General features: G+C 47.2%; 2 protein-coding genes across 6 annotated transcripts; one reads left to right on the top strand and one right to left on the bottom strand.

Annotated features, from left to right (window-relative positions):
- Window positions 1–922: 922 nt before the first annotated feature.
- LOC100085284 (keratin-associated protein 4-4-like) lies at window positions 923–4,899 on the bottom strand. Of its 5 annotated transcripts, none has more exons than XM_001515595.3 (2): window positions 4,410–4,899; window positions 923–1,179 (listed from the first exon to the last, which is right to left on the bottom strand). In XM_001515595.3, the coding sequence occupies exons 1-2, from the start codon at window positions 4,897–4,899 to the stop codon at window positions 923–925; spliced, it is 747 nt and encodes a 248-aa protein (XP_001515645.3). The 5 variants fall into 5 exon arrangements, with proteins under 5 accessions (XP_001515645.3, XP_028931958.1, XP_028931961.1 ...); XM_029076125.1 differs by having other exon boundaries at window positions 923–1,121; window positions 4,349–4,899; XM_029076128.1 differs by lacking the exon at window positions 923–1,179 and having other exon boundaries at window positions 4,281–4,500; window positions 4,654–4,899.
- Window positions 4,900–14,525: 9,626 nt separating this feature from the next.
- Window positions 14,526–15,077, top strand: LOC100681931 (keratin-associated protein 4-7-like). The gene has a single exon (XM_039913568.1). It carries the CDS (start codon window positions 14,526–14,528, stop codon window positions 15,075–15,077), a length of 552 nt encoding a protein of 183 aa, XP_039769502.1.
- Window positions 15,078–16,168: the final 1,091 nt, after the last annotated feature.

Consider the following 16,168-nt stretch of genomic DNA (forward strand, 5'->3'; position numbering starts at 1 on the left):
CGGTTCTGATTATCCGAGTAGAGCAGTGCTTGGCATAGGGTAAGGGCTTAATATATATCAATATTATTATTTTATTATCCTATCTTCCATGTTATCTACACACAGAGTAAATCATTACAGCTTTCTTTTTAGTAAAGAGTTCATGCAATCAGGGAATGGCATTTATGGGAGTGGTTGGCCAGAAACTGGCAGTAATAATAATAATTATGTTGGCATTTGTTAAGCACTTACTATGTGCAGAGCACTGTTCTAAGTGCTGGGGTAGTTACAGGGAAATCAGTTTGTCCCACTTGAGGCTCCCAGATTTCATCTCCATTTTACAGAGGAGGTAACTGAGGCATAGAGAAGTTGTGACTTGCCCACAATCACACAGCTGACAAGTGGCAGAGGTGAGATTCGAACCCATGACCTCTGACTCCCATGCCTGGGCTCTTTCCACTGAGCTACGCTGGCAGTGAACACTAAGGTAACAAGAAACAGAGATGCCAACATTTTTCTTTATCCCAGGGATGGGAAACTTTATTAAACAACATACAGTCAGCAAAACATAAGGAAGTGAGAAGGAAGTATGGGAAAGGGATGAAGTCATTGCAGGCTTGGCGGATTTGGTTTCCTGAGACATTAACAGGGGATTTCTTAATGAGAAGACAAAGGAATGAATAAAGCTCTGCATCATCATCCTCTTCCCTCATTTCAGCATGAGTTGAGGTGAGGAGGTGGTGGAGGACCTCATGAGGGAGACTGTGAATGAGGGGAACCAGAGTTCAGGGCAAAATCCATTCTAGCTCCAAGTCAGTGGATTCTCCATGTTTCTCTGTTGACGGGTAGGTCAGTAGCAAGGAGCTCCTGGACTGCTCCCCACATTGCCGGGAACCCATGAAGCCATCATGGATTGGAAGCAGCTGGTTGCCAGTCAGGATGCTCAGCAGCAAGACGATGAACCACAAATAGGGTGGCAACAAGGGGACATGCAGCATGTGGGGCGGCAGCAAGTTGTCCGACAGCAGGTGGTCTGGCAGCAGGTTGGGAGGCAGCAAGGCTGGCAGCAGCTGGGCACACAGGAGGTTGGCGGATAGCAGCTAGACAGGCAGCAGGTAGGGCGGCAGCAAGGCTGGCAACAGGTGGACCCGCAGCACGGTGGGGGACAACAGGGCCTGAAGCAGGTAGACACACAGCAAGCTGGGCGGCAGCAGGGCTGACGACAGCCGCACAGGGAGAATCTTGTGAAGCCACAGAAGCTTGTGGAACAGCAGTCGCAGGCCATGGTGGTAAGGGTTGTGATGGTCGTTCAGATGCAAGGAGAAGTTCCTGATGTTTGGCTGCCTCCATGCCTCACTGCTTGTCTTTTATACTCCCCTGGGTGCTGCTGCCATGGCCAGAAAATGGTTTCACATCCTTGTGATTGTTTGTATGCTAATTTAAAGTAATTAATTAAAGGGGAATTTGATTTTTCCACCCCAAGAAATATCCTGAGCTTCCTCAGTAAGATCCACTGTGTTTTCCAGGGTCCCATGAGAGTCATCCAAATCAGGTCTGAGCTTCCCAAAACTCATTCTCATACTTATTCTACCCTGAGAAACATCACTTCTAATCAGCCAGGTTCTTTCCTCTCAGTACCTGGGCAGTAGATCTGTCACATGATTGTCTAATTTGGGGGAACGGATAACAATCCCTGAGGAATTTAGGGGCCCACTTCTTGCTCTGGAAGTACAGTGCCTTTACTGGGTCATTCAGATAAGGGTGAATGATCTGTTTTGTGGGGTCGAAGGCTGATGTGGAGCAGAAGGTCGCAGTTTCTGCCAGAGAATCTTGGAGGGATAAATCTGATTTTGTGAGCTGTGAAAGATGGACGTGGATATGGTCTGAGCTGCACAGCCTTGTCCCTTGAGCGAGAATGTACTAACCAAAATACCTGCCTCTATACTTCCAAAATGAACTTCTGTATTGTCCAGGATCACTCATGCACCAGGTACCTGGAAATTTAGCAGTTAGGTAAGGGTTGGTTTAACTGAAACAGGGAGAAATGACAGCTTCAAGCCAAAAAGACTCAAAAAATGATTTCACCGGTCCAACAGACAATGTAAGTGGATCGGTCTGGATCGGTCTGGCAGGGCTGATGCTCATGATAGAGTTCAAATGATTGGTGAACCTGGCTCAGCGATAATATTCCTTACTTGCTGTCAGGCGAGGTAAAGATCTGAATGGTGACAGTCCTAGGCAAGCAGAGAAACAATTCCTATCTAGCTCTGCTGGAATTATAGATTCCATCCAGGTACTCTCCCAGGGAGCAAGAAAGAGCCATCTGTCCCTCACCTGTCCAGTTTTAGAGCTACTGGGGGAATGAGCCTGGAGCACATAGTTTCTGTTGGTCATTATCTGCTCTCAGAGTCTCTGATTCATTTGAGATTTGGATGAGTATCTCGTTGCTCCCGGGTTGCCTCGCTTCAGACCAGATCTGTACTTGCTGATCTGTCATCTTCAAAGAAATTGGGAATAAAATATCGAAGTTGAGGTGACTTTCCATCTCTCCTGTTGCTGAAGTAACCCCTAAAACTAATTGAAAAAGAGCTTGGATTCCTGGAGATCTGCATGGTCCTAATGCCCTTGGGGTGGCAATAGCAGGGAGGATGTTTGCCTTGAGGCAAGGGATCATTTCCAGGGAATTGCACAACTTTGCCCATAAAAATTCACTCTTTTCATTGCTTCCGCCAATCCTCAATTTGCAGTTAGGACTCCAGAGGTTTGCAGTCCAGCTAGCCATTCCACTTTCCACTGAGAAGCAGCGTGGCTCAGTGGAAAGAGCACGGGCTTGGGAGTCAGAGGTCATGAGTTCGAATCCCGGCTCTGCCACTTGTCACCTGTGTGACTGTGGGCAAGTCCCTTAACTTCTCTGTGCCTTAGTTACCTCATCTGTAAAATGGGGATTAACTGTGAGCCTCACGTGGGACAACCTGCTTACCCTGTATCTACCCCAACGCTTAGAACAGTGCTCGGCACGTAGTAAGCGCTTAACGAATACCAACATTATTATTATTATTATTACTTCCAGAGGGTTGGATGCTGGGTACTCAGAGAAGATTCTGTCTCTCTTTTGTTTCCCCAGTCTGATTTACAGTAATGTATCTTCTGAAAATCTCTCATACATTCTGGCCCCTCCTAGTGTTTTGCAGATCTTGACAGGTTTATAATGAGTTTCAGACCAACAAGAGGACACCATGTCAGGTCACTTGGTTGTGGTAAAATGTGTAATTTCTATCGTAAATCTGTTTTGGTTTCAGCATGACCAAAATCCATAGGCTCTTTTAATAGAAGTTCTTAAATGAAAACCATGAACATAAGTCTTTTCCTACCAACTGATGACTTTCCCTCAACTAGAACTCCATCCAGGGACCCCTGTGATGAAGAAGGAGGATTCAGATATCCCAGTTCCATTTCTCCCTGCTCATCACAGCCCTTTCTGGAGGATGTCCAACCATCTCTGAAGAAGGAGGCTCAGTCTCCAGTCCTGTCCTGGATCACCACGTGGAGAGTAATTAGTCCCATAGTTAATCCCCTACTCCCTTTCTCAATTCTCCCTGACACTGACTATGTCCCAAGTAATTCTATCAGCTAAGTGACTGATTCCTGTTTCATGAATTTTGCTTTTGGAATGGTGTCACAACAATCATTGGCTTTGAGTCTCCTGGCATGGGCTGGGCTACCTGTTCTGCCCAACTGATCATGAACAGTGGAGGTTGAAGAGTTTAGGGATCAGATGACTTTAGTACATACTTTTCAGCACCTGGCTTCATGGTTCCAGGACAGTAATTGAGGCCAAACACTCAAGAAATAAAAATTCACAATTTCAAGATTATTTGTGCTGTAAAGGGAAAGTTTATTGGAGAGGAATAGGGTCATAACAAGGGTGAACATCAAGACAGGAAGAGAGGGTTTCATACTCGAAGGATTTAGCACCCACAGAACCTGGACTGAGGCCAGTGGAAGTGATTTCCAAAGCCAGATGAGTCGCCGGGGCAAACTACTTTGTCAGTCCCCAGATGGACACTTTGACAACATGCCAGGTGGCTGGGTGGTCCTTTGGTCTTTTGGCTGGTGATTGTTTGGAAACAAATGTCCACGCTTGTTGAGGTGGATGGCCACTGACTGGGATGCTGGGCCTTGTTCCATGGTGGTGAAGAATGTGGGTCCCAAGTTGTCGTCAGGTACTTTGGCTCTTTGAAGACAGGGAGCATACTTCTACTCCCAGATGGTTCATGTCTTTCAAAGAACCCAGGCATCAATAGGGATGGTCATTGGTTGCAAGCAGTTGGTAGGAGGGGATATGATTCAGCAACAAGAAGATGCCCCACAAGTAGGGCGGCAGCAGGTGGTTCTGCAGCAAGTGGTTTGGCAGCAAGCCGGGCGGCAGCAAGGCTGACAGCAGGTCGGCACACAACAAGTCGGGCGGCAGCAAGTAGTCCGGCAGCAAGTGGTTTGGCAGCATGTTGGGCGGCAACAAGGCTGGCAGCAGCTGGGCACACAGCAGGGTCGGGGGCAGCAGGGCCTGCAGCAGGTCGACACGCAGCAAGGTCGGGGGCAGCAGGGTCTGCAGCAGCTGGACACACAGCAAGGTCTGGGGCAGCAGGGTCTGCAGCAGCTGGAAACGCAGCAGACTGGGCGGCAGCAGGTGGGCTGGCAGCAGACTGACTGGCAGCAAGTGGGCCTACAGCAGGTCGGGCGGCAACAGCTGGTCACACAGCACGTTGGGCGGCAGCAAGTAGTTCTGCAGCAAGTCGTCTGGCAGCACGTAGGGGGGCAGCAAGGGCTGCTGCAGCAGCTGGGCTCACAACAGGTCTCTTGGCAGCAGCCCCTTCCACAGCTCAGGTCGGAGCAGATGGATCCACAGCAGGAGTTGACCATGGTGTCGGTTGGTTCAGAGTCTAGTCCTATCTCAGAGAAGGAGGAGATTCCTGAGTTTGAATGTCTTTTTGTGCCTTGTGCCCCTTATATACCCTGACTGGTGGGAGGATGTAGGAGCAGAGACTGATGATCCAACATGCAGGATATCTTCCCTGCTATGATTGGGCCAAATGAAAAGCAATGAGTAGTTTAGCAATTAAGGTTCTGATAAGGAAGTGATCTCAGGCCTGTTGGGGGGGAATATTTTTTTCCTTGTGGGTTTTAGGGGTAGCCAATCAACTCCTTGCTTTCCAAGGCAAATTGTGACATTCCCCTTTCCTGTGGAACACTTCCTCATTCCAGCCATTTTCCCACCTCTACGAACTGTGGATCAGTCCTGTGACCTTGGGACCCAACAAAGTACTCTATCCCTCCCTTACTTGGGTCTCTCTACGAGCCAGACATGTGACTGGGGTCACATGGGGTGAAGGTCCCCATGACTAGGCAGTGTTCAAGATCAAACACCTTCCTGGAGGAAGAATTGCTGGTTGGGAGAAAGCAGGAAAAGGACTCTGAATGGTGGTCAGTGAGGAGTCACTAAAGAATCATGAGGAAGGAGGAGGCTGAGTGAGCAGTGTCAAACTCTTCCTTTCAGGATCCTGTGCGATAAGTGTCCATTACACCTGATTCTGCTCTATTGATACAAGACAGTTTGGCAGTTGGCCAGCCATTATTATAAATATGAAGCAAAAGGGCAGTTGATTTGGACATATGCTACCCCATGTGGAATTAAAGGCATCCAGGAGAAAACTCCCCCAGAGGAAGGGAGCTGCAGTGTTGCTTAGTGAACACGGGCCTGGAAGTCAGAAGGACCTGTGTTCTAATCCCTGCTCTGCCACTTGTCTGCTGGGTGACTTTGAGCAAGTCACTTAACTTCTCTGTGCCTCAGTTCTCATCTGTAAAATGGGGATTAAGACTGTGAACCCCAGGTAGGACATGGACAGTGTCCAACCTGATTACTTTGTTTCTATCCCAGTGCTTAGAACAGTGCCTGGCATTTAGTAAGTGCTTAACAAATGCCATTAAAAAAAAGTGGTGGAATGTTCTGCCCGAGGCTATATTCTTGATCCATGAGGTAAGATGATAACAATGGGATCATCTGTCTACAGGATCGCCAATGAGCACAGTACAGAGGCTTCAAGGCTGAAAATCTGCACAGAGGAATGGATTATCATGCTAGTGCCTTCTGTATCACTACTCACTCTTGTCCCTGTCAATCATATTCCCTTTGTTCGTTCAATTTTATTTATTAAGCACTTACTGTGTGCAGAGCACTGTACTAAGCGTTCTACCTTTAGGGTAGAAGTGCAATGAGAAAGGAGGAAGACATTGTGCAGTTCACCTGCAATCTTCACTCGGGTCTATAACCTAATTCTCTACTGGACAAGGGTGAGGACTACCATGACCTGTTGCTCACCTCCAGATGTCCATTTGCTTTCTTCTCTGACACTTAGAATTGGCCAGTTCATCTGGGTGACTGGGGATGACATCACCTGGATGCCAGGAACATCCAGGGCTGGCTCTGTCAAAGGGAAAGACAGCAGGTGTGAAAGCTAGGAGACATATTTTTGACCTCCCTGTCCTTTTCAAACTGCCCTTCCTGACACTGAAGTATCCTCCGTAGCATTTGTGGACCCAGGAGCCATTCTTGAAGACGATTTGATGAGAAATTCTCGCTAACTTTAGGGGCAACCCAGGTTAAGTTGAGGTGAAGCACCAGGTTGAGGGCATTCTTCAGTTAAATCTGGATTTTCTTTCAGAAGTCCCTAGTAAAATGCGGCTGACTTTGTTTAATCGATTCTTGCTGAGGTAGTCATCATATTCCACCTTACATATTTTCTGAACGCATATTGTTTGTACATATGTAAATCATTTCACATTTATTTTTAAAGAAGAGGTGTGTTCATGCATGAACACACCTATGTCCAAATTCCTAAATCCAAGGAAAACCGCAATCTAGATTGGGGGAAGAAGCCTAGCCTTTTTTGATTCCTCCTTCAGATAACTGCTGTAACTGTGGGGTTGCTGGTTAGCAGGGAAACTCCCAAGGTCATACCATGCCTTCAGGATATTAAAATGCACTGTCTCTAGTTGGTGGCAGGAAATTTTCTAAAGAGTTCTGTTGTGCATTACCTGCAGCTATCTGGGAGCGCATTGCAAAGGTGAGGCCATGTAATAGTAATAATTATGTTTGTTAAGCACTTACTAAGTGCCAGGCACTGTATTAAGCACTAGGGTAGATACAAGTTAATTGGTTTGGACATAGTCCCTGTCCCACGTGGGGCTCACAGTCTCAATCTCCATTTTATAGATGAGATAACTGAGGCATAGAGAAATGAAGTGACTTGCCCAAGTTCACACAACAGACAAGTGGAGCAGCTGGGATTAGAACCCATGGCCTTCTGTCACCCAGGCTTGCACTCTATCCCTTTCTTCCACCCTCCCCTCTATTTTCCTCCATCCTTTTCGACTCTCCCTATTTTCCCTTCAGGAAATCAAGATGAAATCTCTCGCCTTTTCTATAAATCTTCTTCCTCCACCTGGGCTTCTGACTTTATCCCCTCATATCTTTTGAAAACACTCACCTCCTCCCTTCTTCCCTCCTTGACTGCCATCTTCAACTGTTCACTTTCTAATGATTTCTTCACCACTTTTTCAAACATGCTTATGTATCCCTCACCCTTTTTAAGCACTTACTATGTGCCAAGCATTATAAGAAGCGCTGGACTAGATACAAGTCAATCAGGTTAGACACAGTCTGTCCCACATAGGTATTACAGTCTTATTCCTATTTTACAGATGAGGTAACTGAGGTACAGAGAAGGTAAGTGACTGACCTAAGGTCATGCAGCATTCACGTGGCAGAGCTGGAATTAGAACTCAGGCCACTCTGCTTCTCTATCTTAAAAAAAAACCCTTCCTTGATCCCACCGTTCCCTCCAGTTATCACCTCAACTCCCTCCTACCCTATCTCCCTACACTTTTTGAGAGAGTTGTCTCCACTTCCTATCCTCCAGTTCTCTCCTAGATCCTCTCCTATCTGCCTTCTGTCCCCTTTACTGCACAGAAACAGCACTCTCTATGGTTACCAATGACTTTCTCACCAAATCTGATGGCCTCTACTGCATCCTAAACCTCCTAGGCCTCTCAGCCACCTTTGACACTGTAGACCACCCCCTTCTCCTTGAAACTTTATCCAACCTTGGTCTCACTGACACTACCCTCTCTCGATTCTCCTACCTCTCTGACCACTCCTTTTCAAGTCTCTTTTGGTGGCTACCCCTCTGCCTCCCACCCTCTGAGGTTCCCTCAAGACTCAGTTCTAGGTCCCCTTTTATTTTCCTTCTACACCCACTCTTTTAGAGAACTCATTCGCTCCCATGATTTTAATTACCATCTCTAGGCAGATGATTCCCAAATCTACATCTCCAGCTAATAATAATAATAATTATTATGCTATTAGTTAAGTGCTTACTATGTTCCAGGCACTGTGATAAGCGCTGGACTAGATACAATTCAATCAGTTTGGACACAGTCCCTGTCCCACACAGGGCTCACAGTCTCAATCTCCATTTTACAGATTAGGGAACTAAGGTATAGAGAAGTTAAGTGACTTACCCAAGGTCGTACAGCAGACAAGTGGCAGAGTAGGGACTAGAACCCATAACCTTCTGACTCCCCAGCCCTTATTCAATCCACTATACCACACTTCTTCTCCATCCAGACCTCCAGCTAGACCTCTCTCCTTCCCTGCATTCTCACATTTCCTCCTGCCTTCAAGGCATATCTACTTGGATGTCAAGCCAACACCTCAAGTTAAATATGTCCAAAACGGAGCTCCTTATCTTCACTCCCAAACTCTGGTCTACCCTGTCTTTCCCATCACTGTAGACAACACTATCCTCCTTACATCACAAATCCATAACCTCAGCATTTTCCTCTACTCATTTTTCTCATTCCACCCACATATTCAATCTGTCATGAAATCCTGTCGGTTCTACTTTCACAACACTGTTAAAATCCACCTTTTCCTCTCCATCTAAACTGCCACCATGCTGACCTAAGCACTTAACCTATCCTGCCTCGACTTCTGCATCTGCCTTCTCCCTGACCTCCTTGCCTCTCTCTCCTCTTCAATCCATACTTCAGTCTGTTTCATGAATCATTTATTAACAAAAATAATCAGTCCATGTTTCCCTACTCCTCAAGATCCTCTAAGGGCTGTCCATCCACCTCTGTATCAAATGGAAACTCCTTACCATTAACTTTAAAGCTCTCAATCAGCTTGCCCCATCCTGCCATATCTCACTAATCTCTTACTACACCCAGCCCACACACTCCACTTCTCTAGCACCAGATTACTCACTGTGCCCCAATCTCATCTATCTCTCGCTGCTGAACCTTTTCCCACATCATCCCCCAAGCCTGAAACTCTCTCGCCCTCAATATACTACAGACCACCGCTCTCTCTATCTTCGAAGCATTTTTAAGATCACATCTTATCCAAGATTTGATAAATCCTCTTTTCCACATCTCATGCTCCATTCTTTGTCATCGATGCACTTCTATCTGTGACCTTTGGACATCTGATATTCACCCAACTGCCAACCCCACCACACTTATGTAGATATCTTTGAAATATATATTGTAAATTACTTATTTATTCATATTAATATCTGTCTGTCCCTCTAGACTGTAAGAACGTTATGGGAAAGGAACATGTCTGCTAATTCTGTACTTTCCCAAGCACTTAGTACAGTGCTCTGCACAGAGTAATGGCTCAATAAATATGATTAATAGCACAGCAATCTGCACATAATAAGTGCTCAATAATTATGATCGATTAATTGATAGTACAGTGCTCTGCTCATAGTAAGGACTCGGTAAATACAATTGATTAATTGATGGGTTGGCCGTCAAACCAGCTTTTCCTGTGGAGGGCCACAGGGCCCATGAATCTATCACTATTATTTACTACATAGGTCTCACTGCTTGTATCTGTGGGCTTCCCTCATTTTGTCGAACCAGACTGGTGTTCTAGGAATGGTTTGAGGGGGGCGAGTGCTTCACCTGCTGACCAGATCAAAGTGATGCCTGTTCTGTCCTTTAAGAGGGTTCCTAAGTTAATCATTATCATCATCATGAACATAATGAACTTCTTCATCACCAGAACACTTTCCCAAGGGACTTCTGGGAGCTGATCACTGTTTAGTGATATGACAGTTATGCTGAGGAAGTGAAAGATACGATGGAGTCCGAGCACTAGACAAGAGAGCGAAGACAAACACTCAAGAAACAGTTATCAGAGACGTTAAGCTCTTTTTTATCCCAGGGATGGGAAACTTTATTAAGGGGGAAACAGGTAGTAAAGCTCAAAAAAGTGAGAGCGAGGGAAAAGAAGAAACAAATTTGCTGCAGGCTTAGGAGATTCAGTTTGCTGGACCCTGGATAGGCGATTCCTTAAGGAGAAGCAAAAAGAACAGATAAAGCTCTCCTGCATCATCTTTCCTCCTTGGAGACATCAGGTGAGATGAAGAGGTGGTTGAGGACCGTGTGTGGGAGACTGTGAATGAGGGACAGAGTTTAGCATGAAGCTCATTCCAGTTCCGGGACTGAGAACTCCCCATGGACCTCTGGAGGAGGGTAGGGCAGCAGCAGGGAGTTCCTAGATGGCTCCCTGCTATTTCAGGAAACCCCAAGGGTGTCCTGGAGTGGAAGCCTCTGGTTGTCAGGTAGGATGCTCAGAAACAACATGATGGGCCACAAGTAGGACGGCAGCAAGGCTGGCAGCAGCTAGGCACACAGCAGGTTGGGCGGCAACAAGTCGTCCGGCAGCAAGTGGTTTGACAGCAGGTTGGGCGGCAGCAAGGCTGGCAGCAGCTGGGCACACAGCAGGGTTGGGGGCAGCATGGCCTGCAGCAGCTAGACAGGCAGCAGGTAGGGCGGCAGCAAGGCTGGCAGCAGCCGGACCCGCAGCACGGTGGGGGACAACAGGGCCTGCAGCAAGTAGACACACAGCAAGCTGGGCGGCAGCAAGGCTGGCAGCACAGGGAGAATCTTGGGAAGCCACAGAAGCTTGTGGAGCAGCAGTTGCAGGCCATGGTGGCAGGGGTTGTGATGGTTGTTAGGTGCAAGGAGAAGTTCCTGACTTTGGCTGCTTCTGTGCCCCACTGCCCATCTTTTATACTCCCCTCGGGGCTGCTACAGGGAAGTGGAGAGCACATCCTTGTGATTGTTTGTATGCTAATTTACAATAATTACTGAAAAGAGAATTTAGTGTTTCCCCATGAAATCACCTGTGCTTCCTAATGAGGGTTATTGTATTTCCCCAGGGCACTTTTAGACATCCAATCAGCTCTTGTTTTCCAAGTCACGTTCTTGTGATAATAATAATAATTATAGTTTTTTAAGCGCTTACTATGTAAAAAGTGCTGTTCTAAATGCTGGTATTCAGGTATTCAGGTTGGACCCAGTCTCTGTCCCACATGGGGCTCACAGTCTTAATCCCCATTTTATAGATAAGGACACTGAGGCACAGAAAAGTTAAGTGACTTGCCCAAGGTCACAGAGCAGAGAAATGATGGAGCCTAGATTACAATCCAAGTCCTCTGTCTCCCAACCCCATGCTCTTGCCACCTAGGCCATGCTGCTTTTTGTGATTCCTCTCCTGGCCCCTGCAGAAGCATCACTTCCACTGAGTCAGATTCTTCCCTCCCTACTCTGGGACTGGGCATCTAACATATGATCATTTGACTTTGGGACTCAGGTAACATATTCCGAGTAATGTAGAGGCCCATTCCCTTCAGTGGGAAATGTCCCAATGCTGGACATCATCGGAGTGAATGATCTGTTCTGGGGGGCGTGGAAGACTGTTGGCAGAAGAGGAGGCCAGAGTTTCTGCCAGGTGGTCCTTAGGGGATGAAGCCAATTTTAGTGAGCAGTGGGAAACAGCATGGACTGGATCCGTGCTTCCCATCTCTGAACGTTGGGTATGACTCTATTGGCCAAAGTGCCGGCTTTGATCCCACAAAAGTGAGCCTTCATATAGCCGGGATTGCTTCTGCATCCTTGGCTGTGGAATTAGAGCAGTTGGAGATGGGCTGTTTTTGAGGTAGCAGGAAGAAATGGTAGTTTGAGATCAAAAATAACTAAAAAGTGATGTCTGGCAACAGTGTAGGGATCAGTCTGGAAAACTGTGGGGGTCCCTCAGAGCTCAGATCTGGGATTCCTTCTGTTCTCTATTTACCCCACTTCCTTGGAGAACAGCTTAAACTACCAACTCTATGAGGATGACTCCCAAATCTACTACTTCTCTCCAGATCTCTCTCCTTCTCTGCAGTATTTCATTCCTTTCTGCCTTCAGAACATCTCTAATTGACTGTCCCAACCAGACCTTAAAATTAACGAGTCTAAAACAGAATTCCTCATCTTCCTGACCAAACCTTTTCCTCCCCAGACCTTTCCCATCAGTATAGGCAATGCTACCATCCTCCCTGACTCACAAACCCCTACCCTTAGGCATTATCTTTGCCTTATCTCTTTCTTTCAAATTGCATATTCAGTCCGTCACCAGATCCAGTCAGTAGCACCACCATATCTTTAGAATCCACCTCTTCCTTTCCATCTAATTTGCCACAGAATTGGTAAAAGTACATGTCGTATCCTGCCTCAACTGCTGCATCAGCCTCCTTGCTACTTGCCTCTTACCTCTTCATTCAACACTTCACTCTGCTGCCTGGATCACATTTACAAAAAAATCATCCTTCACATTTCTCCCCCAAAACCTCCAGGGGTTGCCCATTCGTCTCAGCATCTCAATTGACTGTCTTCATGTGTCAGATCACCACTCTTCCCATCTTTAAAACCTTACTAAAATCATATCTTCCTCCAAGAAACCTTCCTTTACTAAACAGGTCAGAAGCAGCAATCAGACAATTGGAACTTTTGAACCCTAGACTGGTACTCCACTTAACCTAACCTGGGTTGGCCCCCAAAGTTAGCAGAATCCACTTATCGAATTGTCCAGAAGAAGGGTCTTCTAGAATGGCTTATAGGTCTTCAAAGCACATTGTAAAACCTTCAGTTTCAGCAAGGGTAGTTTCAGTGGGAGGTGTTGACCAAGATGATCAACTTTGTCTTTTGATTTTGTCTCCTGCTACTCTCCCCTTTAACAAACCTATCATTGGGCTTGTCCCAAATCGGGTGGACATCATCATAAGGTAACAAGGTGAAATGGACAAAGCGCAAAGGAAGCATGCGGTGGGCCTCCAGAGTTCTGGAACAGTTCACGTAGCCCTCGAGATAGTCCAGTGTGGACAGAAGACTGCTCTAAGAACCAGAGGATCTGGGTTCCAGTCACAGATCATCCAGGAACTTGTTAACATGAGCATAGACTGCTTGGCAGGGTAACAATATATCACTGCCCCTCCCCTTTCTCATTGTACTCCTACCCCATTGAGAATCTGACTATCAGGGACAAGTGGAGGAGGCCCCGTCCAGACAGTGATTTCATAGTGGGAAGGGATTGTCACTGTTTATTGTTGAATTGTACTTTCCCAAGCACTTAGTACAGTGCTCTGCACAGAGAAGAACTTTATAAATATTATCGAATGAATTAGTGAATAAATGAGTCTCTACACGAGCCATTAGCTTTATAATCAACTCCTCTGTGCAAATTCTCAGTCCCAAAGTCTCTGGACTGTAGCTCATCTTTGTTCCTGACAAATTATTCCATTACCATTTTACCTCACGACCCAAATCTAGTATCTCAGACCAGACTTTCCACTGGTTTTTATGGAGCACTTCCTCCCAAGTTGTCTCTAGATCCAAGACCACTACACATGGGGAAGAAAATGTCCAAATAAATGCTCTTTTGCTCCATACTCGCCAGCACAGCCAGCCCACTGCCCAACAGAGTCAAATCAATAAACCAGAGGTGGTTGAAATGGACACCAGCTTTAGAGTTCTCTATCAGGATCCTAACAAGCTGATATGGGCTCACTCAGCCACATTCTTCCTCATGATGCCCTAGTGACTCCCCACTCACTTTCTTGTATTTCCTCAACCAGCATTCTTTCCTAGAAGAAGGTGCTTTGATCCTGAACACTGTTCCAAGATGAGGACTTTTAGCCCAAGTGCCCAAGGGGTATCTTGGACTCACTGCCTATTCCCACAAGGAAGGGAGGGTGATAGTGATATACTGGGGTATAGAGTCAAATGACTAAACCAGGGTTGTTAGTGGTGGGAAAATGGAGGAAGTGAAGAAATGTTCCTCAGTAAAGGAGGAAGTTCAGAACTGTGCCTTAGGAAGCAAGATGCTAATTGGCTGCTGCTGAGGTCAACACGATAGAAAATTATCCTTCTAAGCATACTACCTTGTCAGAACCTTAATTTCTAATCTACTCATTGCTTTCCTATTGGTTCCGAATATGGCAGGGAAGGGATCCAGCATACTGGATCATCAGTCTTTGAACCACTACCGGCCACTACCACGGGGTATATAAGAGGCATGGAGCACTAGGAGATATTCAAACTTGGAAATCTCCTCCTCCTCTGAGACAACACCAGACCCTGAACCAACCGACACCATGGTCAACTCCTGCTGTGGATCCGTCTGCTCCGACCTGAGCTGCGGAAGAGGCTGCTGCCAAGAGACCTGTTGTCAGCCCGGCTGCTGCAGTAGTCCTTGCTGCCCCCCGACGTGCTGCCAGACCACTTGCTGCAGAACAACATGCTGCCGCCCAACATGCTGTGTGACCAGCTGTTGCCGCCCGACCTGCTGTAGGCCCACTTGCTGCCAGTCGGTCTGCTGCCAGCCTACGTGCTGCCGCCCAGTCTGCAGCGTGGCCAGCTGCTGCAGGCCCTGCTGCCCCCAACCTTGCTGTGTGTCTACCTGTTGCAGGCCCTGCTGCCCCCGACCGTGCTGCGTATCCAGTTGCTGCAGGCCCTGCTGCCCCCGACCCTGCTGCCCCCAACCTTGCTGTGTGTCTACCTGTTGCAGGCCCTGCTGCCCCCGACCCTGCTGTGTGCCTAGCTGCTGCCAGCCTTGCTGCCGCCCAGCTTGCTGCCAAACCACTTGCTGCCGGACGACTTGCTGCCGCCCAACCTGCTGTGTCCCCACCTGCTGCCAGCCTTGCTGACGCCCGGCTTGCTGCCAAACCACTTGCTGCAGAACCACCTGCTGCCGCCCTACTTGCTGTACATCATCTTGCTGTTGAACAACCACCCCTCCTGCCAGCTGCTTGCATCTAATGACCAGCCATATTGATGCCCGGGTTCCTTGGATCCCATGGAGCCATCTGGGAGCAAGATTGTGCTGCCTGCCCTCATAGAGCCAAGCCATCAGACAACAAGACGGGGCCCACAGTCTTCTCCAGCCTCCCAGTCAACAGCCACCCACCTCAGCCAGCATAAATGCTGGCTTCCAAACAGCCATCTGCCAAAAGACCAAAGGATATCTCAGTCATCTTGTCCCCTCACCTCCATGTTCTCTACATGACATCTGAGGAGGGACAAAAGAATTTTCCTTAATGATTCATCTGGCTTTGGAAATCACATCCTCTGGCCACAGTCCAGGTTTTGTGGGTGCTGAATTCTTTAAGTCTAAAACACTCTCTTCCCTCCCTGATGTTCACCCGTGTTTGGGTACTACTTCACTCTAATAAACTTTCCCTTTACAGCACAAAATAATCCTGATAGTGTGAATCTTCATTTCTTGCAAGTTCGTCCTTGATTACTGTCCTAGCCCCAGGGTAAACCAGGTGCTGAAAAATGCATTCTGAAGTCACCTGGTTCCTAAAGGTCATTGACCTCACAGCTCAAGCTCCTTTAGGCCCCACTGTCCCCCACTAAGTTACATATCTTCCTCCTGCAGGTCCTTCATTTGCAGAACTGCAAGTGTTCATTGAGAATCTGCATAGCTCAGTGGAAAGAGCCCGAGCTTGGGAGTCAGAAGTCATGAGTTCGAATCCCAGTTCTGCCACTTGTCAGCTATGTGACCTTGGGGAAGCCACTTAACTTCTCTGTGCCTCAGTGACCTCATCTGTAAAATGGGGATGAAGACTGTGAGCCTCACTTGGGACAACCTGATGACCCTGTATCTACCCCAGCACTTAGAACAGTGCTCTGCACATAGTAAGCGCTTAACAAATACCAACATTATTATCATTATTATTATTAATCTACTCAGTTCTTACCAATTGGTCCCTACTATGGCCAGGAAAGGGTCTGG

The sequence above is a fragment of the Ornithorhynchus anatinus genome, chromosome 11 (genome assembly GCF_004115215.2).
Source record: "Ornithorhynchus anatinus isolate Pmale09 chromosome 11, mOrnAna1.pri.v4, whole genome shotgun sequence".
NCBI classification, from domain to species: Eukaryota; Metazoa; Chordata; class Mammalia; order Monotremata; family Ornithorhynchidae; genus Ornithorhynchus; species Ornithorhynchus anatinus.

Bases quoted from the DNA above. Each gene is read 5' to 3' on its own strand.
- LOC100681931 (XM_039913568.1), top strand. From the start codon at position 14,526: ATGGTCAACTCCTGCTGTGGATCCGTCTGCTCCGACCTGAGCTGCGGA.
- LOC100085284 (XM_029076125.1), bottom strand. From the start codon at position 4,899: ATGGTCAACTCCTGCTGTGGATCCATCTGCTCCGACCTGAGCTGTGGA. The intron at 1,122-4,348 runs TGGGGCATCTTC...CTGCGGGTCCAC, and splicing joins ACCTGCTGCCGCCCTACTTG to CTGTTGCCAGCCTTGCTGCC.